General features: G+C 34.3%; 1 protein-coding gene across 2 annotated transcripts in view; it reads left to right on the top strand.

Annotated features, from left to right (window-relative positions):
- Window positions 1-19,576, top strand: part of Hmgcr (HMG coenzyme A reductase) — a 142,901-nt gene extending 123,325 nt beyond the window's left edge. For both annotated transcript variants that reach the window (XM_090391377.1, XM_090391378.1), the window contains exons 20-22: window positions 5,411-5,569; window positions 7,672-7,823; window positions 18,529-19,576. In XM_090391377.1, coding sequence (XP_090247503.1) covers window positions 5,411-5,569; window positions 7,672-7,823; window positions 18,529-18,631 — 414 coding nt within the window. In that variant the 3' untranslated portion in view covers window positions 18,632-19,576. The remainder of the gene's footprint in view (window positions 1-5,410; window positions 5,570-7,671; window positions 7,824-18,528) is intronic.
- Window positions 19,577-24,491: the final 4,915 nt, after the last annotated feature.

Raw genomic sequence — 24,491 nt, forward strand, 5'->3', positions numbered from 1 at the left:
TATTAATATTTCAATGGTAATATGATATTGCCATTGATGCCATCTGTTCACGCCTATAATCTTTCTCAGGACTCTCATATCTGCGGTCTCTAGTCTTTGGTCAAGTGTTTTATTTCTGACCCAGCTCTCAGATCCATAAGTTAAAACTGGTTTGAACACTGTCTTGTATGCAGCTAATATAATACAGTTAATTACATATACTGTATATTAATATACAGTTAATTCCGACTAATTTCTCTCTTATTCCATATGAAATTATTCGATTGACTTCCCACCATACCAGCTTTGCTGATTCTGTTGTCTATTTCTATATTTAATTTGCTATCTTCACTCAAAATCGTCCTTAGTAGCTGAAATGTTTTAATTGTTCCACAGGTTCTCCATTCACAACACAGTTGACATTTTCAATGATTCTGCCTATTTTCATTGTCTTTGTCTTTTTATTGCTGACCTTCATACCATATCTATTACAACAATTATTCAATTTAGTCAGAGAATCTTGCAGACTAGTAGCAGATTTATTTAGAAGTATAACATCATCCGCATAAAGCAAAGAGCTGACATTAACATCTCCAATTTTGATATCATGTTTAATACCACTTTCCTTCATAATGTGACCCATATAGATAATGAATAACAGAGGGGATAATGTACATCCTTGTCTCACACCAGATTTAACATTAAACCATCTTCCTGTACTTCAATTCTAACTGCTGACTTGCAACTAAAATAAAGAATAAGTATTGCTTGATATAATGCCCCCATTGACATCATATAACTGAAGCGTATTGAATAGCTTCTCCCTTGGCACCTTGTCATATGCCTTTTCCAAATCGACAAAACTTAAATACAGATCTTTGTTATATTCCCATGCTTTCTTGACTATTTGTCGTAAAGTGAAGATCTGATCCTGACAGCCTCTATTCGGCTGCTTGTTCTTCACCCAGTTTTTCTTCCACAATTCTTCTCAACCGTTTCTCAAGTATACTTGCATAGATCTTGCCAGGAACACTCAGTAGGGAAATACCTCTGTAATTCTCACATTCAGTTTTATTTCCCTTTTTATATATATGGGTACTATGAGAGCTCTACTCCAATCATCCGGAATTCATTCCTCTGTCCAGGCTTTCTGAACTATGCAGTGCAGCCACTGTAAGACTTATACTACCATACTTCAGCATTTCTGGTCAAATATCATCTACTCCTGCCGCCTTTCCACATTTCAAGCCTTTGAAATGTGGAAAGGCGGCAGGAGTAGATGATATTTGAAAAGGCAGTATTTCAAGGCTTTTTCTACTTCAAGTATGGATATGTATTCCTGACTGCATGCCTGGTCAGTGTTTTTTACCACTGTGCTGTCATCACTGCTTGTTTCATTTAGCAGTTTTTCAAAGTAATTACTGCATACTTCAAGGATACTTTTTTTCCCATTTTCATGTCACCTTTATCATCTCTAATTCCTTTTACAGCACTCTTTCCTCCATTTCTGAGCTTCTTCAACAATCTCCAAAATATTTTGCCACCTTCTTGATATGTTCTTGACAAAGTCCTCCCATGACTTTTGTTTAGCTAGTTTTACACAGTGTTTAGCTTTCTTACATTTGTCTCTGTATTCTCTAAGAGTGCAAGCTGACTTATTTGCCAGCAACTTTTGATATGCTTTCTTCTTTTCCTTCACTGCCTCTTTAACTTCCTGTGTCCACCATGGAGTTCTGATTTTTCTATCCTTGCAGACAACCTCACCACATGCCTCTCTGGCTGAATCAATCATGGTTTTCTTCAAGGCTTGCCATTGAATCTCTAAAGTTTGGTTCCTGTTCTCAAACTCTTTCATTTTTTCTTCAATAATCTTTGTGTATTTTAGTCTACAGTTCACATCTGAGAGCTGCTCTGTTCAACTTTAATTCTCTTTAAAACTTTCTTACATGTTATTCTTTTCAATATGAAATTCAATTTTATCCTACTCAAGACTAAATAGTGATCACTTCCAATTTCAAATCCTCTGTACACTCTGGTGTCCTGCACCAGGGAGAAAATATCACTATCAACAATAACATAGTCAATGAGACTTTTCTTGTTCCTTGCCTCTTCTCTCCATGTGAATTTGTGCACATTTTTATGTTGGAACATGGTGTTAGTAATAACCAGTCCATGTCCTGAGCAGAAATCCAACAGATATTTGCCATTATTATTAGCTTTGCTCTTTTCTCCAAATTTTCCCAAAATATTTTTGTGTTTCACAATCATTTCCTACTCTGCTATTTCGATCCCCAACAAGGACTAACTTTTCCTTTTTCATTGTGTGAGCTGCTTTTTCTAAAGCTTCAAAAAATTCCTCCACTTCTACCTTAGTAGAACCTTCTGTGGGACCATAGGCACAAATAAATCTCATTGTCCAGTTCCCCATTCTCATATTCGCCCACATTACTCTACTTGAGACTGACTGCCATTCAAGAAGATTAGCCTCATTTTTGTGTTGAATACTATGGCTATGCCTTCTTTTCCTTGATTGTCATTGCCTGAATATAACATTTTGTATTTATTGCTCAGAAAGATCTCGTCAGTTTTTGTCTTTTTTGTTTCAGTCACCCCTATTATGTCGATCTGGTACTTATCTAATTCCTCAGCTAGCTCCATTTCTTTGCCATTCAGGCTTCTTATATTGATAGTACCGATCTGCAATTCTGGTGATATTGAGTTGGGGTGTGTTTTAGGATTTGTTTATTAGTATTAAGTTATTAATTTAGAAATCTCAGTTAACACTTTTTTTTTCCTATTTGTATTCAATATGAAAATGTACACAACATGGTATATGAAACTAGCAATTAAATACTGTTCTTTCCAAAAAAAGGTTTTACGCTGTTCTCACCTGATAAATACTATGGATATTTCAAGCTATGGAAACCTCAACTCATATTTCATGTTGTACAAGGTAGGTTCCAAAAGTTTCCAGCCTGACGTACAAAATTTGCACCAATTTTAAAATGCCATGTGTGACAGATAGCACCATCTGTGGGGAGCTTAGTGTACCAGTTTCAACTCTCTACCTGTGTCATTCAGTTTGAGGCACTCGTTTGACTAACACATGACATACTAAGTGGCTGTAATGTTAAAAATAGAGTACTGCACTGTGGTAAAGTTTTTCACCAAAGAAGGGCTCTCCAAGTCCAAACAGCGATTGGATGGTGTTTATGGGGAAACTTCTCCTTTATATTCCACTGTGGAGGAATGGTCTAAACAGTTTTGCCTAGGAAGAGAGAGAGAGAGAGAGCATCAAAGATGATCCTCGTGATGATTGGCCTGTGGAAGTGATGACTAAGGAAAATGTCTCTCATAGATGGTTGAAGCTCAAAGAAATCTCAGCAACTTTGAGGCTTTCTATAACGACCGTCTTTCACACATCATTCACGAGAAACTTCTCATGACGAAGGTCAGTGCACGGTGGGTGCCCTGACTTCTCTCTTCATTTCAGGAGCATCATGCCTGTCCTTGCAAGTTTTTAGAGCTTAGCCAAGGGAATCACAGAAGTGCTGGAATCCGTTGTCACCAGGGATGAAATTATGGTCCTTTATTATGATCCTCTTTCCAAAGGGGAATTCATGGAGTGGTGCAAACCAGGTGAAGCACACTGTCAAGAAAAGCCAAGGTCACTGTCCACTAAGATGATCATGGTAACAATCTTTTGGGATTGCCGAGGAATCCTCTTGATTGACTTCAAGGATAGGAATACCACTGTTAAGGCAGAATATTATGCTTCACTCCTGCACAAACTGCATGACACTGTAAAGGATAAGAGACGAGGAATGCTTGGTCATGGTGTTCGTGTGCTTCACGACAATGCCTCAGTCCATGTGGCTATTGTTGCGAAGGCTGCAGTAAAGGAGTATGGCTTTTAGGAGATTGACCACCCACTGTACAGCCTGGATCTAACACCAAGTGACTACTACCTCTTCTTGAAACTGAAAGCAAACCTTTGAGGAAGAAAATTTGCAGATGACAGCGAGGTGAAAAATGCAGTTTTAGGTTTTGCAGACAAAAAGTACAGGTTATTTTTTTTAAGGGCATAGAAATGTTAATTCAAAGATGTGAAAAGTGTGTTGAAGCAAAGGAGATTATGTTGAAGTGATACAGTTGTTTTTATTTCTAAAAGTTAGCCAGGCTGGAAACTTATGGAACCACCCTCATATTGCTTTAATCCAACAGTTTTTTTATGGATTGGTTTTTCGCATGTTGAATCAGTATTTTGTGTACTGGTCATGTGAGAAAAGAAACTTTAAATTCATCTATTTCAGACTATTGTTATCATTCTTATTTTTCAATGAAAGGGAATATTGAACATTTAGCAAATGTTCTAAGTGAGCTGTACCAAATATTCTTCAACGGCAGTAGATCTGCTAGTCATAAGTGCTTGATATGGTCTTCGAGATAGTTTATACAGGGAAAGAGTGACTTGGAAGATACTTATCTCTATGACTTAACATTTGTGCAGAGCAGTAGTGTTTATTTTCCAAAGGTTTTTAAAACTCTCCTTAAAAGAAAAAGGTGATTTATATCATTTCAGAATAAGTTTAGCAATTTAGTTTGAACTATATAAAAATTTTGTTTTAGGCAGTGTAACCTGATTAATTTTTCTAAACAGCAACCTCCCTTACTTTTGATTAACCTTTTAGATGATCTGAAATTTGATTTCTTTAATGTTCACTTGGACACCTGTAGAAATGAATTTGCATCCATAGCATGAGACTGCCTGAAGAAATAGTAGGTTTGATTGAAATTTTTCTAAACTTTTTTTTTGGCTGGTTTCCATGTTAGTTAATCTTTGGTACTTGCAGGTAGAATTTCTTGAGTCCCCTCTTGAAAACTAACTTTTTTAGCCATGAATCTTGGAACAACCATTGGAGCTTGTCTTATCTATAGGGTTTGAGAACAAGATGACAGCAGTTGTTTCTACTACTACTACTCTTCTTGAAGATTTGGTTCATTGTTAGCTTGCACCTGCTTTAGGATTAAGAATTCTGCCTACTGCCTTTGTGAATAAAAGATGTTAAAAGGTTTTTTTAATAGTATTTATATTGATTATGTTCCTTTTTAAAAGAACATAAAATGCATGCAGTCATCACTTTGCATGTATGTTTGTTTTGAAAGAATGTATATACAAAGAGATGACTTTAAGTTTCACACTACAACTAAAATATTTTATTCACAGTTGCTAAGACATTTAATCTGTGACCCTGTACTCCTTAGCATTTTCAATCTCTTGTACAATTTAAAGAAAAGGATTAACAGCTTCCTTATATTATGTTAAATTATAATTCCCATTGCTATAAAGTTTTTATAATTTTTTTTTTTTTTTTGTAGTAGATTTAACTTATTTTAAAACATTTAAGTGTAATTTTATTTTGTTTTATAGGATCCAGCACAAAATGTTGGTAGCTCCAATTGTCTAACATTAATTGAACCATGGGGAGAAGATAGAGAAAGCATGTACATGAGTTGTACTATGCCATCTCTAGAAGTAGGAACTATAGGAGGAGGAACTGTACTTACTCCACAGTCAGCCTGTCTTCAGGTATATATATTGAGTTGTAGTATTTTACACTCTAATATCCAATTCTAAACTGCTTAAACATAATCCATCATGGAGCATCATACTCAATTTTAGCTGAATTACCATTCTTTTATTAAATGTCTTCAGAGGTGGGGATTTTCTGAGTCCTTGCCATTGTCAAATACTTTACCTAATCTTTGTCTTATATTATTATTATTATTATGCGACACCTCCAGGGAATCCAAAGACTCATCAAGAGAGGGCATCCACTCCACAACCGCATCCCCTCAATCCATCCACCGCAATGAACTGCAAATACACCAACACCATCTACCGTCCACCACCATCACCAGTATTGTCAAAAACGCCCATGCCCACAGCGGGATTCAAACCCGCAGCCTTTTGGCTGGGGAGCGGATACACTAACCACTCAGCCAACCAGGCCAGCATGTATGTTAGACATTCTTCTCCGATACTGACTGGTAAAGAAATAACTGGTATTTATTTAATTATATAAAAAATGGCACTAAATGACATTCACTGAATGCAGCTGATAGTTTCTTTGGCGACTAATAGTTGCACAATAATTTCATGAAGCAGCTAAGCACATGAATGGATTATGTATGTCAGTTTAATGTATTCTCCAGCTGGTTTTATATGTTGCAGAGATAAATTTCAATTTCTAGAAACTGAATTAGTCACTGTTTATATCTTCATTATCCATTTTTGATTTTAACAATATACATTTCATTTGTTATAATGACTGACATGTATGTGTATGTACTCAAAGCTATATTTAAGTTACAAACCATGAGCTACTGACTCTCATCCCATGGCTTCTGTGAAGAAGCTGTGGTCTCCATACTGTTTTTTGCATAATCATGAATGAATGAATATTAGCCACATGTTACATTCTAAAGAAACTGGCTTACATTTTCTTTTGGGAACACCGAAGAAGGCTGTTCCAGAGATAGATGAAAGAATATTGGCAAAGATGAAGTTAAATGATGAACGGGTAGCCAGCAGCTGCTCATATATGTTTAAAAAAAAAAAAAAAAGCTGGGAGGAAAAATTGAGATAATAGAAGATAATATCATGGAGCAGTATATCCATCATCAGTTCACACATTGTTTTCATCATGCCTTTATATTAGCATATGGCAGAAACAGAATATGCTAATAAGTGGTCAGGATGAGCATGTGAGAGAATAGTCACTTATTACCCTCCTGGGGATGACATCAAGAATTAAGGTTATTTATGGTGTACAATCCTAAATGTATTAAGTTCAGAGAATTTGAATACTGAAAAATTCCTGAAATAAAATTGAATGATGTGTCCATCTCTAAACTCTGAATATGATTTAAGATTACTGAGGAAAGTCGATATGAAAAGTATAGTCAGTTTTTATCGCAATAAGAGACCATCATTATTATTAGAAGCCTGAAAATAGCCCTTAAAGAGGTTTTTTTTTTCAAAAACAGGATCTTGGGATTGTATATCCCACACTAATATATCTAAGTTTGCAAATGATGAGTGAAATTGTCATAAATTAGAGTGGAAGCCAATCAATAATATGGTAATTTGCTAACTGGGTTTCTTTGCTAAACCTGATCTGATGTCTTAATGTAAAGAATAACAGCAACATACAAGTTTCTCCAAACTTTTCCCAGCTTGTTCAGAGGTGGGTAATGAGATAGATATTCTGTGAATCAAGTGACTGGTAAAATGGATACAGGTGGTTACTGAATAGTTTTTCTCCAGATGAAGCTGGCTGTTGATGACTACTTCCATTATTTTGTAAAAAAAAAAACTTAAGGAGAAATGGGATGCTAGCTTGACACTTTTATTTTTTTAATAGGTTGAATTTAGACTTGATTTATGCTCTATAGTATGAAAGATACTGGATGAGTATGAGAGAATGAAAAGACAGTAGTGTCAGTGCTGTTTTGTGTGAGTTGGGCAGTGGGATAACCAGAACACTTTAGTAATAATAGTTATGATGCTATTGTAATGGTGCATGTTGCTACTTTTGAAATGTCACAGTTCCTTTTAATATAACTTCAATTAAATGGAAATAAATGCATTTTTTAGATTAATACTTATATTTGGTTTGATCATTATAGTTGCTGGGAGTAAAAGGCTCTTCTGACCAACCTGGGCGAAATGCTGCTACTCTAGCACGAATAATATGTGCATCTGTTATGGCAGCAGAATTATCTTTACTATCAGCGCTTGCAGCAGGACATCTAGTCCGTTCACATATGAGGCATAACAGGTAAAATTTGATTCAAATTAAAAGTGCATACTCTTTAATGAAAATTTAATTTTAGAAAGTACTATGACATTGAGATAATATTATTCATCAAAAATATACCTACTATCTACAAGCATTTAGAAATGGAATTTATGCTAATACAGTAAAGCTAGAGATTACATGATTAACATCTGAGTGATGGCATGATATAGCAAAACTTTCTGGTTGTAAGTGAATAATAATAAAATGGCTTAACATACAGATGAATATAACCTAATAGAAGTTAAACTGAACTATGCCTATATCAAATTTCTCATCATATTCTTAAGAGTATGGCGAGTGAAAATGATTTTAAAATTTGATGCTACTTAACACTTATTTTCTCATACTTCATTTGTGGTCTTTTGTTTTTATTTCTAACCCAACTTTCATATCCTTAAGTTAAAATTTATGGTGAGTGAAAATGATTTTAAAATTTGATGCTACTTAACACTTATTTTCTCATACTTCATTTGTGGTCTTTTGTTTTTATTTCTAACCCAACTTTCATATCCTTAAGTTAAAATTGGTTTGAAGTAATGGTTCAAGCAATATATTACTTGTTTGGTATTTTGACTGATTCCTGTACTACTCTTTATAAGTGTATTCAGTTGGCTCCTCCTTTCTCTCCATCTTTATTTATTCTGTTATCTTGTTTCCATATTTAGTTTCCTTTTAATAAAAAATTGTATTTAAATAACTGCAATGTTGGCTGAAACTGGTGACCTGCTTTTGCTGAGTAGATAGCATCTCTTCTCTCCAAGCTGAGTTCAAATCCTGCTGACAGATGTTTATTAATAACTTTTCACCTTCCTATGAAAACTTAAACATAAAGTGGCATGAAAGTTCTGTATTTCATCTCTTGAGCAGAGTTTCTGTATCTATCCTTAGCCCCATGTGTTGAGGTGTGCTGTGAGGACATCATGTTGAAGGCTTATTGGAATATATACAGCACCTGGAAAAGATTAAAACTGATTTTAATGTTTCCAGTATTTCATCACAGTCACTGAGACATTTTCAAAGATTACAAAAAACTAATGTAACACACACTCAAATACAACACAATACTAAGTGAAACACATGTGTGACTCAAGTCCTATCTAGGTGGTGTGCCCTCTATGGGCGTTTGTAGGTGGTCTAGGATGTAAGGTGGGATTTCTGATAATTGATGTTTCCCAATTAATTTGACTGATTCCTGTACTACTCTGTATAAGCTTATTCAGCTGGCCTCACCTAATTATCAGAGATCCCACCTTACATCCTAGGCCACCTACAAATGCCCACAGAGGGCACATCACCTAGATAGGACTTTAGAGTCACCCACATGTTTCAGTTTGTATTGTGTTGTATTTGAGCACATGTTACATTAGTTTTTTGTAATTCCTGAAGACGTCTCAGTGACTTAGACAATATTGGAAGCATCAAAATCAGTTTTAATCCTTTCTGAGTGCTATATTTATTCCATTAAGCCTCCAACATGATATCCTTAGCCCACTTAAAAGTACTAATAGTCAAACTCACTGTAGCAGACCTGTAGGGACCACAGGAATTGTTTTTTTTATAATGTTCTGTTTTTTTTTAAAAAAAGTTTCCTGCAGCTTTTTAAACATAATATTGTATCTGTGAAGCTTTATTTCATTTTAGTAGTTTGCTGTAGTGAGTCACTTGCACTCTAGGCTTACAGCCTCTTGTCAGTGCATTTTACTTGTACAGATTCAACTGTCAGGCCTGAAGATTTGTGGTAGATTTTAGATTAAAATATCCATATAAATTTTAATGATAGGCTGAGGTGTTAATTATTCATAAGTGCTTCATGGTAATAAACAACACCAGAGAACAAAATAATTGAGTCACTAATATTTTGCTGGATTTTAAACCAGCATCTTCAGAGCATAAATTAGAACTGTGGCAAAATACAGCACTCAAATTGTTATTGAAACAATGAAAATTGTAACTGAAAAATAACCTGTCCTATTAAAGATTTTTATCCAACCCTAGAGTTGAATAAAAACAAAGTTAAGTTTGCAGTCGAGCAAGGGTCATGTTTGGATGTCATTACCATGAAGCTCTTATAAATAATCTGTATAAAGAACAGTTTATTTTGTTTAATAACACTTTCCTTAATTAGTCTCTGTAGATCATAATAATAGAGATGGTGAATGCAAATGTCTTATACCTGATTTTTACATCAAACCATCTTCCTGAATGCTCTTCAGCTGTAGCTGCTGACTTGCTACTTAATTATGGACTATATTAGGAATATATTACTGCTGTAATTTTAATAATACACCATAATTTTAGAATTTTGAATAGTTTTTGCTTGACATCTTGTTGAGCCTTTACAGAATGTAAAGAATCTTGGTGAATTCTTGTGATTTTTCAATTTGCCAGCCTGGTTGGCTGAGTGGTTAGCGTATCGGCTCTCCAGCCAAAAGGCTGCAGGTTCGAATCCTGCCATGAGCATGGATGTTTGTGGGTGTCTGTGAAATTATTTGTGATGGTGGTCAGTGGGTGTAGATGATTGTAGTTACAGTTGGTGGATTGAGTTGGAGACTGAGAGTTGTAGAGCAAGTGCCCTCCCTCTATGATTGTTTGGACTCTCTGGAGGTGTTACGTGATGATAATAATTAACTTCTAAAAACTTAAATCATATATATATATATAGAAGATAAACTTTGTAAAGAACAAAATGGCTTTTGAAAAGGACGATCGTGCATTGACTCAGCTTTTACATTAAAAATCTTAATGGAAAAACATTACGAATACAACATAGAAACACACATAGCATTTGTAGACTACCAGAAAGCCTTTGACAGAGTCTTAAGGAATAAACTGTGGGCCATACTTAACCTTGCGGAAGTCGCCATCAAAAAAATTGCAGCATAGGTCACATGTATCTGAGAGATACATTCATTATTAGTATGTACTAAAATGCAATAAAACTTAAAAAAAAAAACACTACAAATATAATACATGATGGTTTATTTATTTTCAGTTACAATCTAGAAATTATTAAACAAAGAAAAAAAAACAACTAAACCAATACTATACTGACATCGGAGTTCGCGGTATCTCTCAGATACAATTTACTATCAAATATCGCTTTCTACTCTATCATTCTCATCATCAGACTCGAGTAACATTTGCTGAATCTCTTCAACATCTGATGGATTATCCAATTGATATATTTTTCCAGCCATTTTCAACGGTAAATAAAAAAAAAACTAAACCAATACTATACTGACATCAGAGTTCGTGGTATCTCTCAGATACAATTTTACTATTAAATATCACACACCTTTACATAACACGTGTTAGAACCAAAACTGACCGCATAAACAGTGTGGAATATCACTCATAATATATGCATGCACAGCTAGTCATGGCCTCTTAATTTGTTTGTATCTGTCAGATCAGCTGCATCCTGTGCAGGGTTAAGAATCTAAACATTTCAAATCAGCTGCTTTCTGCAATAACTAACATGTATCAGAACAAATAAATAGCTGTAAGAATCAATGAAAAAGTTGCAAAATGGAATCAGTAAAGAGAGCAATCTGTCAAGGATGCCCAGTGTCACCACTGTAATATCTATATAGATGAATTAGTAAAGAAATGAAAGGAAAATATAAAACCACCATTTAAACTGAATCGTGGAACTATACTTAATGCCCTTTTGTTTGTAGTTGACCAAATAATCATAGCAAGAAGTGAAGATGAACTCCAGAAATCAATATGTGCCTTAAACATAAGTGCAAAGATTAAGATTACAAAATATGACCTCTAAAACATCTCTCAAATTTGGAAGTGAAACTTGGATTCTAAAACAAAGAAATAGACAAAGATTGGAAGCAGCACAGATGAAGTTTTTAATACCTCTCCTGGGACTCACTAGATTAGATAAAAAGAAAAACACAGAAATAAGAGAACAATTAGATACAAAAATATATCATACAAGAAATAGAAGAATACCAGCAAAATTATCTACGCCACATAGAAAGGATGAATAACAATAGAATTCCTAAACTACCACTAGAATATAAACCTACAGGAAGAAGAGATCGGGGACATCTAAGATTAAGATGGAAAGATCAACTTCATCTTCAAAGTAGGAACAGGACATAAAAAGTCTATATCTAAATTGCTCAGACGATGACGACATAAGTGCAAAAAAAATCTGAATGCAAATATCAACAGACGAAACAAAAAATCACATCTGTTAAAAGACCATTTCCAATCAGAAGTAAAATCATGATTAAAGATAAAATTTTTGAACAAATTAACTGCTTCAAATACCCTTGGATGTGCTGTATTATATACAAAAGAAGCTGACATCGACCTCAAAATATCAAATTTTCAAAAGATAACAGGAATGATCAATAATATTTTCAGACCTAGCCAAGTTCAAAAGCATATAAGAATAACAGTTTATAAAGTTTTGGCAAAGCTGTATAACTGAGAGGAGACCTCCACATAGCCTTTAAAGGAATGCGGAGAACTGACCAGGGCTTCTGACCTAATGTCCAATCCTCACCTTCTCGTGGTGCACCCTGTTGGGTATCTACTTTGATACTGAACGAACGAGGATGGGCTGGCAATTTGGGATTTAGCCGACCAAATTGTATTCTTATTGGTTAAACCAAAATAAAAAATGATGGTACAACATGACAAAATTTCATGCCGGCTGGGGCGTCGCCCGGTTAAACAAGGCCCCCGTTGTTTTCGTCAGGGAACCAGGAAGAACAGCGAAAAGTCAGCTACTGGAACAAATCTGAAAATAAACCCCAACTCAACATCACCAGAGTTAAAGATCGGTACTATCAACGTAAGAAGCCTGAATGGCAAAGAAATGGACTAGCTGAGGAATTAGATAAGTACCAGATCGACATAATAGGGGTGACTGAAACAAAAAAGACCAAAACTGGTGAGATCTTTCTGAGCAATAAATACAAAATGTTATATTCACGCAATGACAATCAAGGAAAAGAAGGAGTAGCCATAGTATTCAACACAAAATACGAGGCTAATCTTCTTGAATGGCAGTCAGTCTCAAGTAGAGTAATGTGGGCAAATATGAGAATGGGGAACTGGACAATGAGACTTATTTGTGCCTGTGGTCCCACGGAAGGTTCTACTAAGGTAGAAGTGGAGGAATTTTTTGAGGATTTAGAAAAAGCAACTGACACAATGAAAAATGAAAAGTTGGTCCTTGTTGGGGATCTAAATAGCAGAGTAGGAAATGATTGTGAGACATACAAAAATATTTTGGGAAAATTTGGAGAAAAGAGCAAAGCTAATAATAATGGCAAATATCTGTTGGATTTCTGCTCAGGACATGGACTGGTTATTACTAACACCATGTTCCAACATAAAAATGTGCACAAATTCACATGGAGAAAAGAGGCTAGGAATAAGAAAAGTCTCATTGACTATGTTATTGTTGATAGTGATGTTTTCTCCCTGGTGCAGGATACCAGAGTGTACAGAGGATTTGAAATTGGAAGTGATCACTATTTAGTCTTGAGCAGGATAAAATTGAATTTCATATTGAAAAGAATAACATGTAAGAAAGTTTTAAAGTGAATAAAAGTTGAGCAGCTCTCAGATGTGAACTGTAGACTAAAATACAGAAATATCATTGAAAAGAAAATGAAAGAGTTTGAGAACAGGAATCAAACTTTGGAGATTCAGTGGCAAACTCTGAAGGAAACATTGATTGATTCTGCCAGAGAGGCATGTGGTGAGGTTGTGTGCAAGGATAAAAAAATCAGAACTCCCTGGTGGACACAGGAAGTTAAAGAGGCAGTGAAGGAAAAGAAGAAAGCTTATCAAAAGTTCCTGGCAAATAAGTCAGCTTTTACTCTTACAGAATACAGAGACAAATGTAAGAAAGCTAAACAGTGTGTAAAACTAGCTAAACAAAAGTCATGGGAGGACTTTGGCAAGAATATAGAAAATAAATATCAAGAAGGTGGCAAAATATTCTGGAGGTTGTTGAAGAAGCTTAGGAATGGAGGAAAGAGTGCTTTAAAAGGAATTAGAGATGATAAAGGTGAAATGAAAACAGGAGAAAAAGATATCCTTGAAGTATGGAGTAATTACTTTGAAACACTGCTAAATGAAACAAGCTGTGATGACAGCGCAGTGGTAAAAAACATTGACCAGGCATGCAGTCAGGAATACATATCCATACTTGAAGTAGAAAAAGCCATCAAAGGCTTGAAATGTGGAAAGGCAGCAGGAGTAGATGATATTCGACCAGAAATGCTGAAGTATGGTGGTATAAGAGTCTTACAGTGGCTGCACTGCATAGTTCAGAAAGCCTGGACAGAGGGACGAATTCCCGATGATTGGAGTAGAGCTCTCATAGTACCCATATATAAAAAGGGAAATAAAACTGAATGTGAGAATTACAGAGGTATTTCCCTACTGAGTGTTCCTGGCAAGATCTATGCAAGTATACTTGAGAAACGGTTGAGAAGAATTGTGGAAGAAAAGCTTGGTGAAGAACAAGCTGGATTCAGGCCAAATAGAGGTTGTCAGGATCAGATCTTCACTTTACGACAAATAGTCGAGAAAGCATGGGAATATAACAAAGATCTGTATTTAAGTTTTGTCGATTTGGAAAAGGCATATGACAAGGTGCCAAGAGAGAAACTATTCAATACGCTGCAGTTATATGGTGTCAATGGGGCATTATATCAAGCAATACTTAGTCTTTATTTTAGTTGCAAGTCAGCAGTTAGAATTGAAGGAAGTAGAGGAAGATGGTTTAATGTTAAATCTGGTGTGAGACAAGGATGTACATTATCCCCTCTGTTATTCATTATCTATATGGATCACATTATGAAGGAATGTGGTATTAAACCTGATATCAAAATTGGAGATGTTAATGTCAGCTCTTTGCTTTATGCGGATGATGTTATACTTCTAAATAAATCCGCTACAAGTCTGCAAGATTCTCTGACTAAATTGAATAGCTGTTGTAATAGATATGGTATGAAGGTCAGCAATAAAAAGACAAAGACAATGAAAATAGGCAGAATGATTGAAAATGTTGACTGTGTTGTGAATGGAGAACCTGTGGAACAAGTAAAACATTTCAGCTACTTAGGCACAATTTTTACTGAAGATGGTAAACTAAATATAGAAATAGACAACAGAATCAGCAAAGCTGGTATCGTGGGAAGTCAATTGAATAAATTCATATGGAATAAGAGAGAAATTAGTCGGAACACTAAATTAGCTGTATACAAGACTGTGTTCAAACCAATTTTAACTTATGGATCTGAGAGCTGGGTCAGAAGTAAAACACTTGACCAAAGACTAGAGACCACAGATATGAGAGTCCTGAGAAAGATTAGAGGCGTGAACAGATGGCATCAATGGCAATATCATATTAAAAATGAGGATATTAGGAAAGAACTTGACATTGTCAGCATCCAGGAATGCGTTAGCAGAGCTAATCTCAGATGGTATGGTCACTTAAATAGAATGGGAGAGGAAAGATTAGCAAAACAAGTGTTCTCTGCCAGGTTGGCAGGAAAACGACCCAGAGGAAGACCAAGATATAGGTGGATTGATACGGTACAAAGTACCTTAGACGATAGAAATATAAGATCTGATAATGTTGGAGTCTTGACAAGTAACAGACTGATTTGGAGGAAAATTGTAGATAGGAAGTTAGTAATGATGTAATTTTTTCATGTAGTACTGTCATATCCTGTACACCCCTTGAGGGTACATGGCAGGAATTTGATGATGATGATGAAAGTTTTGGAACCTTTTCTACTATATGGAACTGAATTATGACCATAAAGGCTTCAGAAGAAAAAAGAATAGAAACAGGAGAAATGAAATTCCTGTGAAGGACAGCAGGCTATACTTTCTTGGACAAAAGAAGCACAGGAATACTTAAAGAACTAAAAATAGACACAGTATATAAATACCAAAAGATGTGGATTGAACATATCGAAAGAATGGACGGTTCAAGACTACCCAAAAAATACTTTGATACCATCCAAGGAAAAGATTGAAAGAGACTGGAACAGGCCACCGGGCCTAAATTCGTGAAAGGAGGAGGGTGATGAATATTTGGGAAAAGTCAAATTGTCATCATCAGGGACAAAATATAAGATACATGAACACAGGCACTACAGTAAGTAATGAAGATGAAGCATGTCAAGTAAGAGTAGGCTTAAAATTCTAAATAGTGTCCCGTAGTGGGCTAAATTGGGCATCTTAACTGTTGGACTGACATATGGAGGATGAACAGCTTCCCAAATTTATTGAGATTAGGGTAGTTTCTTAAGACAAAAGCAGATTCAAATAAAAGTCTTTTGTATTTATATTTGCTGTAATGGAGTAGTAACTTTCTTCCAGCATATTCTATGGCTGGTGTCCAAAGCATGGTAAGCAAACCCTTAGTGGCTGTAGTGATGGAAATGGATATAGTCCTTTTATGTTCAGCAATTCTGATGTTGACTGTCCCTGCCTGTTTGGCCATAGTAGGATAGTTTACAACTACAAGGGAACTCTTAAACACCTGGCAGGTCTAGGGACTGACTGGTCTTTGGTGCAGATAAGAGATATTAATTTTTTATGGTAAGTGGTTGAAAGGTATTTTTTTTTTTTTTTAGATTTTGGATATGCCTTGGATATATTAAATAAAAATAATGATAGCTTTGGTATAGTTACTCTCCAAATATGGGGCCAAACTGCACCAAATTTAGCCCATTAAGGAGCACTATTAGGCCTACTCTCAGTTCCATGCTTCATCTTCATTACTTAGTATAGTGCCTGCATTCATGTATGTTATTATATTTTGCTTCCATTCCAGATGATGGCAGTTTGATTTTGCCAAAATATTGGAAGTGTTAATTAAATTTATTTGAATTAATATACAGGGGGTCCTCGACATGCATCGTTTCGACTTGAAGCAGCACGACGTAAAATTCAAACATTGCGGGCGACTTGTGTTGTGAGCACGGCGGAAGAATATGCCATTATGTGCCGTTTGTTTGAGAGAGGTGGCGTCGCTTGGGTCCAAGCATACACTCTTTGGGTACCGCATGCTTTGTTTACATCCGCTCTCTCTCTCACTTTTGTGTTTGTGTTTTTTTGTGACTTTTTATCCTTCAATATGGCTCCCAAACGTAAGGCAGACTCTTCCGATGGCAGTGTGTCAAAGAAAAGGAAAGCCATTACATTGGAAGTGAAATTAGACATTATTAATAGGGCAAAAAAGGGAGAAATGCCAACGAACATCGGCTGCACGCTGAACTTAAGTCGTACCACAGTTGGGACTATTATGTCCCAACTGTGGTACGATTTTTATTACAGTTTCATTTTTGTCATTTTTCTGTACTATACAGTAATTATGTTCTCCCTTTCATTTTCCTATGGCCTAGTTCTGTTTCTTGATATATACGTATGACTTTAGGGTGTTTTAAGTTAGGTGAGTAACTTAGGCTATGGTAATTCCGACTTGCATCGAAAATCGCCTTACGTCGGTCCATATGAACGGATCTCCGATGTAACTCGAGGACCCCCCTGTATTAGTTTTAATTTTCTTAAAGAAATAGTTACAACCTTTAACAAATTATGGTTGAAAACCATATATTCTAAACAAATTAAGTCGCACAGTTGATTTTTGTATGCTGAATTCAATTCATTATGCTCACCACATTTCTTGATGATAATGTGGTGTGTTAATTAAGCAGAAATGTTTCTCTCAGAATACCAGCCGTGAATTTAAAATCAAGAGCAGGACATTTTCTTGCATTTATATTCATCATCATTCAGATGAAGATGTGGCAGAACAAGAGCCGTTTTGCAGTTGCTTGTATAGTAGTCCTTGAGCAAATACACAGAGAATCTTATTTAACAAAGACATATAGAATATTAGTTTCTATTTATATTTTTTTATAAGGACTTTTCAATTGAAGATGAATCAGCCAGTCTTGTATGGAAAGAGCAAGAATTCTTGCAAAAATTCCTATCCTGTGTGCACGTGCACGCACACATTCATGGCTTGAACTTAGGAATTCATTGCTAATTACTTCATAGCTTCATCTGTGAAGCTTAATTCGCTGTGACAGCATCAAAAATACTCACAGTTGACATAAACAGAAATTAATCGTGTCACCATAGTCATTTTCACTTCTGTCAGTTGTGATGTGGTATTGTCTTCAATTAATTTATTGGTCCATTTACTTTTATGAAAAGGTGACACCTAAGATTTCTGCAAAAGGAATTGGAACTATGTCTACAAAATTGGTCACCTAAATCTTTTGGATTTTTGTCTGTTTGGGTTGATAAAAGTGCTGTAATACCATGCAAAAGTGGACATACCCAGTAACATTTTCATGCTGCATTCCATATGAAAGACAATCCACAGATGAGATGCATTGTGTGTGTTGATACATGGAGGTAATATTTTTGAGATCCCTACTGAAAATATGAATGATAAATTCTTGAATACTTTATCAGTTACATGTCTTAATTCTTACCATAGACAATTCCACACTTTTTAATTCAAACAGCCACGACCCTTTGACATTTAATATTGGATATCTATTCATAGGAATTTTTTGCTTATACCACTGCAACATCAAATCACAATCTTTTGTATTTCAAGTTTTTGCTGATTATTAAATGTGTACTTATATATGATATATTTATTTTTTAGGTCAAATATTAGCATCAGTGGATCAGCCAGTTGTGTTCCTTCTTGTGATAGCAGTAGTAATTATCTACAGACAGTTAACAATGACATAAAAGAAAAGCTATGAAATATCTACTTACTCTTAAAGAATTCAACAAATGAACAATGAAGTGAGGAAATATTCCTAAAATGAAATTTTCAGAAAGACATTGCTTATAGCAGTGAGAAAAATGCAACTTTATTTGAATTTTTAAGTGCCTGCTAGTTATTTTAGTTTTAGAACACTGACTTTTATATATTCATCGTCATAGGCAATGTTTTTAAGTTTGTTCAAGAGTGTACCTGCATTTGAATATAGTCATTTCATTAAGGCTTTAAATAGCAAATCCATTTTCATATTTGTATAATAAAGATGCATGTAAAAATGTAGAGATACATAACATTTTTTCATTCTTATCCGATAACTTTATATATTTTGTTAATATATTTATTAATGCTATTAAATTATAATAGAACATAGTGATTTTTAATTAGATATTTTTTTGTGAACAGTGAGTGTTTCATATGTAATTATTTCTTTGATTATACCTGTACATTCCACTCATAAACCATAATTATTTATATTCAGTATTATAATTTGTAACATGTTTAAAATTAGATTCAACTAATTTTAAAGAAACTTAATGAAAATATCATTTTGGTTTCTAATATTCATTAATATCGGCAACCAAGATTAATCAGTCATATTGATTAAAAATCTTTACTTTTTATATTATCTGCTTCAGATCATTTCACTTGTAATTATTTTCAGATGCAACTTCAGATGTAATTAAAGAAACATTTTTCAGAACATTAATTAAAGTGAATTATAGCTGCATATATGTTTAATACCAAAACATCATTGTTCCAATCATAATTCATACTGTTCATCGTTACGTTGTAGTCCTTTTAATTATGTACATCTGTTTTAACTTCATTGGAACCTTCTGTATTTAGAATAATACATTTGTCTACAAGATTTATTGTCCATCTTGTAATTAATAAATTACATAAATTTCTTTTTTTATGAAAATTAAGAGCTTTTTTTAAACCTTGTTTTCTGATACTGTTTATTCAGAGCTATTAAACAGACTGAAACACAGTCCAATAGACCAACTGTAAAAGTAGGGAAGATGGGTGACAACATTTAATAAATGCTATCTGTCATTATAATAAACAGGATGAGCAGAAAGGAAAACAGCATAAAGAAAAATATCAAATTTTACTTTGTAAATTGATCTTAACCGTGATTATACCTGTGTGTGTGTGTATACACACACACACAAGTATAATCATGGCTTTTTTATATATAACATAACACATTAATCAGCAATATTTTTTATAAATTATCAAGAGGCATGTAAGTAAAATTGCTGTGGCTCATGAGAAATTGAGTTGGATAAATGAATAGTACATATTAAAAAGAGCAACACTTATTTTAAGAGGGCATTCAACTGAATGTTATGTATGAACTGAAAATAATTTTTGTAAAACATCTGGACTCTTTATATATATATATATATATACACACAACTTCATATGATTTGTACTCATTCAGGTTATATGTTTGAGAGCAATAGTGAGGCTTAATTTTTTGCCTAATTTAAGTGGAGAGCTGAAAGGAAGTCAATCCAAGCATGTTATAAGTAACAGAGGTTATATTTCCCTCATGCATTATGCAAGGCAATTTTTTTTTTTTCTTAACATAACGTGATCATTTGGAATAATTTTTCTGTTGTTAGAAAAAGCTACAAACTAGAATTATAGTACATTTCACATTTCCTGTCTTTTTCATTATCACTTTGTAATTAACCAGTATTATTGTATACAATTTGTTATGGCACTATCATTATATAAATCACTTTCTCTGTTGATGTATGGTAGTAGAACTTAAGAAATTTTTATTACCATAACACAGTTCAGTAAAAGTATTAAACAGCACCAATAATGAAACTAAAATCTTTAGTTAGTAGAATTCATTAGAATTCTAATTGCATAAAATTTTGTCCAAATAATCAAGGGCATCTTCAGTATGAAGATTCAAAATTCAACAAGGCACAAGTAACATAATGGACTCCATAATGACTGCATGTTGATAAAATTTCTTGTGTTAGTAATGCCTCAGTGAATATGAAATGTAATGGTGCATGACCAAGATGGTAGTTTGACCATGCATGGATATAAAATCGGTATGTTTTTTTTTCTATCTCTAAAGACAGAAAACTGCAGGCTCTTATCTGGCTGATGAAGAATAAGCAGGTCTAGATAGGAAGTGCATTATCCTTTTCAATATTTAGAGTAAATTGTATGCAAGGACGAACAGCATTGATCTAAGTGAGCATCTTGAGGTTCAGGCAGAGAACCTTTGCTATACTGCTGAGATGTCACCAACCTATCTATACCATATCAGTGGTCTAGGAAAGCAGCTGCTGTTCAGACTATTTAAAGTAGTTTGCAAGGGTAAAAGAGTCTTTTCCAAGCAGTATCCTTTCCTTTATTTGTCGGTAAAGTTTGTCCTGAAAAGTAAATGGTAGTCAGAATGAATGATAAAATCAAAGACAGAATATAATATCTGTGGGGAAATGTCTCTCTGAGCTAATTCTGTCCAAGAGAACATTCGTGAAAGACAATATCAAGACTGATTATAGTTATTAGGGCTAAGGTGAAGTTCAGATTTTTTTTTCTCCTTTAAAATGGAAACATTTGATAAAGGTCGTGAATTTACCAATGAAGGATGTTAGTAAATTAGAGATGCTTTTTTAGGACTTTAGCAAGGTGGTCATGATAGGCTTTGAGTTTCTTTTTTTGGTTTCTTCATCTCAACTGGTGATGCAATCACCAGTTGAGATGATGATATAGGTTAGATCATAGAAAGAGGATATTATGCAGTATTAAAGTAAATTTTCTACATTCTTTCCTGTCTTATGAACCAAATTGCTTTCTCTTTTTAGCCTTTGTGATTATAAAATTAGTATTTCCTCTTTAAGGACTGCAATGCTTTAAGTTTAGATAAGACAGATTAGGTGATCGACATTTAAATTTATACGAGTCTGTGAAAGAATTATAGACATTTATCTACTGAAAAAAATCCATGAGTGGATAACCTCTCACTACAGAAGAGAACTTATCCATAGCTTCTGATTTTACCATTACTCCTAAAACAGAGTTATGGATTTTTTACCTTCCAATAGATAAATGTCTACATAACATTACTTCAGAGACAGCTAATGGTCTTAGTTTCAAAGCAGCATACATTCTGTAAGTTCTAAGCCTCTGTCTTATCTGAACTTAAAGCATTACTATCCTTAAAGTAATGCAATTTTTTAAACTCATTTTTGCTTGCTTCATTGTTATTTATATTCCTTATTAAGGTACATTTCAGTCTTAATTTATCTTCAGTGCCACCCCCCCCCCCCTCTCCCACTGCTGTACTACTTATCAAGGTGCATATATCAGGTATGTTACCTCCAGTCTTGTAAGGCTTTAATACCTTCCCTTTCTGGTTTTATTTTCAAATAGCACTGTTACTTTTGAGTTGCTTGAAGCATTTTGACAATCATGCTCTCTGCCCCTTATCTCACACACAGACATGTTAGGTGCATAACATTTCTTTCCACACGATTGGATTATTCATATAATAGCCAAATACAACTTTGACAATATACTAACCTCTTAACCTAATAGTGCTTCCAACTTGAAGTGGGAAGTACTGTTTTTTCTGTGTTTTCCTAAAGGCAGGCATTAATATGTTACTACAGCAGTTTGTATAATAGTGGAACATAAGTTACTTATCCTAATATAACAACTATATTAACGGTTGATTTTCTAATCAAATTATGCTATATTTGTCCATAAAGTGTTGGATTATTTTTCCTCTAATGGCTAAATGTAATTGGACTAAAGTCACATTCAGTAAGACTGATGTTTTAAGTGACAGTAAATTTTCTGGAAAATTCTGCATATTAAAGAGTAAAAATGTACTGTATACAGACAAAATACTTATCTTTTCATGATAAGGTTGATTTGTCTTTGTGGTTCCTAAAATTTTCTTGAACTCCAGATATAGGGAAATAAGATTATATTAATTTATCCTTTGAGTTATGAAAAAGCTGTGACATTTCATGGCATCTTATCAAAAACGAGGATTTCACCATAGGCATCTTTATGAATGTAAATACATGTAGTGTAGATATGTAAAGCAGGTGCAGGTATAGTATTAGAAAAATTAAATCCAGTAGAAGCAAAACATAAACACCATCTGGGGGGGGGGGGGGGATCTAAGAACAAAAATGAATCAGACTTATGAATTATAACAAACCTACATGGAGTCATTCATCGTGGGAGATCTCTTTCAGCAAGTACTATGTCATACTGAATTTTAAAATTTTCCCACTCCTAGCCTTCACAACACATTCTAGTAATGTATTCTGCTTGTCTACACTTTTGGTGTTAAAATCTTGCTCTAAGGGTCAGATAACTTGGTTGAGGATCTCTACATAGCCTCTTTGGGAATGCAGGGAACTGACTGAACTTCTGTCTAATTCTTGTGATGCACCCTGTATTTTAGTAATTGTATTCTGTGTTGGTTTTAAAACAAAAGACAATGATACTAGAAGTTGAAATGTCATGCCAGCTGGAGCATCAAGTTAAACAAGGTCCACACTCTAAATCAACAGCAGCAGAAAAGTTGTGTAGATCTTCAATAATTTGATTTACTGAAAACACACAAGATTCTTCTAAATGACAAAATGTAATATTCAGGCAATAATAATTAGGGTTGATTGGCAATTTTAAAATAATGATGGAAGGGAGAATGGACAATAAGAATTGTTTTGCCTATGGTCCTGGATGCACTATGGAAAAGAATTTTTCAGTCATTAGCAAAAGCAACTAAAAAGGAAACTTTTTTTTTTAGAGATCTAAATTGCAGAGTACAAAATGAATACCAGACATGGAAATGTTTTGGGAAAATTTGGAGAAAATAGTAAAGCTAAAAATAATGGTAAATACCTGCTGGATTTCTTTTCAGGACATGGACTAGTCATTACTAATACCATGTTCTAGTATAAGGATGTGCACAAATTCACATGGAGAAAAAACATGTCTCATTGACTATGTTATTGTTGGTAATATTTTCAGGCTGGTTCAGATAAAGAATATTATTTTTATCTGATAAAGGTAATATATATCTTTATCTAATAAAGAACAAAATTAAAATTGAGCAGGCAGCTTTAAGAGGTGAACTGTCGGCTCAAATATAAAATTATTATTCAAGAAAAGAATGAAAGAATTTGAAAGCAAGAATGAAACCTTGAAGGTTGGATTGTGAAGAAAACATTAATTGGTTGAGGCAGGGGGTATGTTGAGAAGTTTGAGGTAATTGTTGAAAAGAAACCATATGGAAAGTTCCTAGCAAGTATGTGCTCTGAGAGAAAACAAAAAAATTGTAAGAAAGAGAAGCACTGTGTAAAAGTAAAAAGTTGTAGGATATGAGGACTTGGTAAGAATGTAGAAGATAAATAGAAAAGTGATAAGATGTTCTAAGATAAGATTTTTCAATAGCTTTGAGAATGGATACAACTACTGTAAAAGGCATCAAAAGTGGTAAGTGACGCAAACTGAAGATAAAGATTTTCTAGGTATCTCAGGTAATTACTTTGAAAGATTGCTAAATGAAACGAATAACAATGGTCACAGAAAATATTCAAGAGGAATGCAATCAGAAGCACATATCAGTACTAGAGGTAAGGGGGAAAACCTATCGAAATGTGGAAATGCTGAAATGAAATATGGAGTTATAAAAGATTGATAGTGACTGCACTGCACAATTCAGAAAGCTTGGTCATAAGGTTGAATTCTGGATGATCAAAACTCAGTACTCATCTAAAAAAAAGTATTAGAGTAATTTCCCTATTGGGTATTCCAGCTAAGATTTCTTCAGGCTTACT

Source organism: Typopeltis vanoorti, chromosome 4, assembly GCF_054136105.1.
Source record: "Typopeltis vanoorti isolate ZY-2024b chromosome 4, IOZ_Tvanoo_1.0, whole genome shotgun sequence".
NCBI lineage: Eukaryota > Metazoa > Arthropoda > Arachnida > Uropygi > Thelyphonidae > Typopeltis > Typopeltis vanoorti.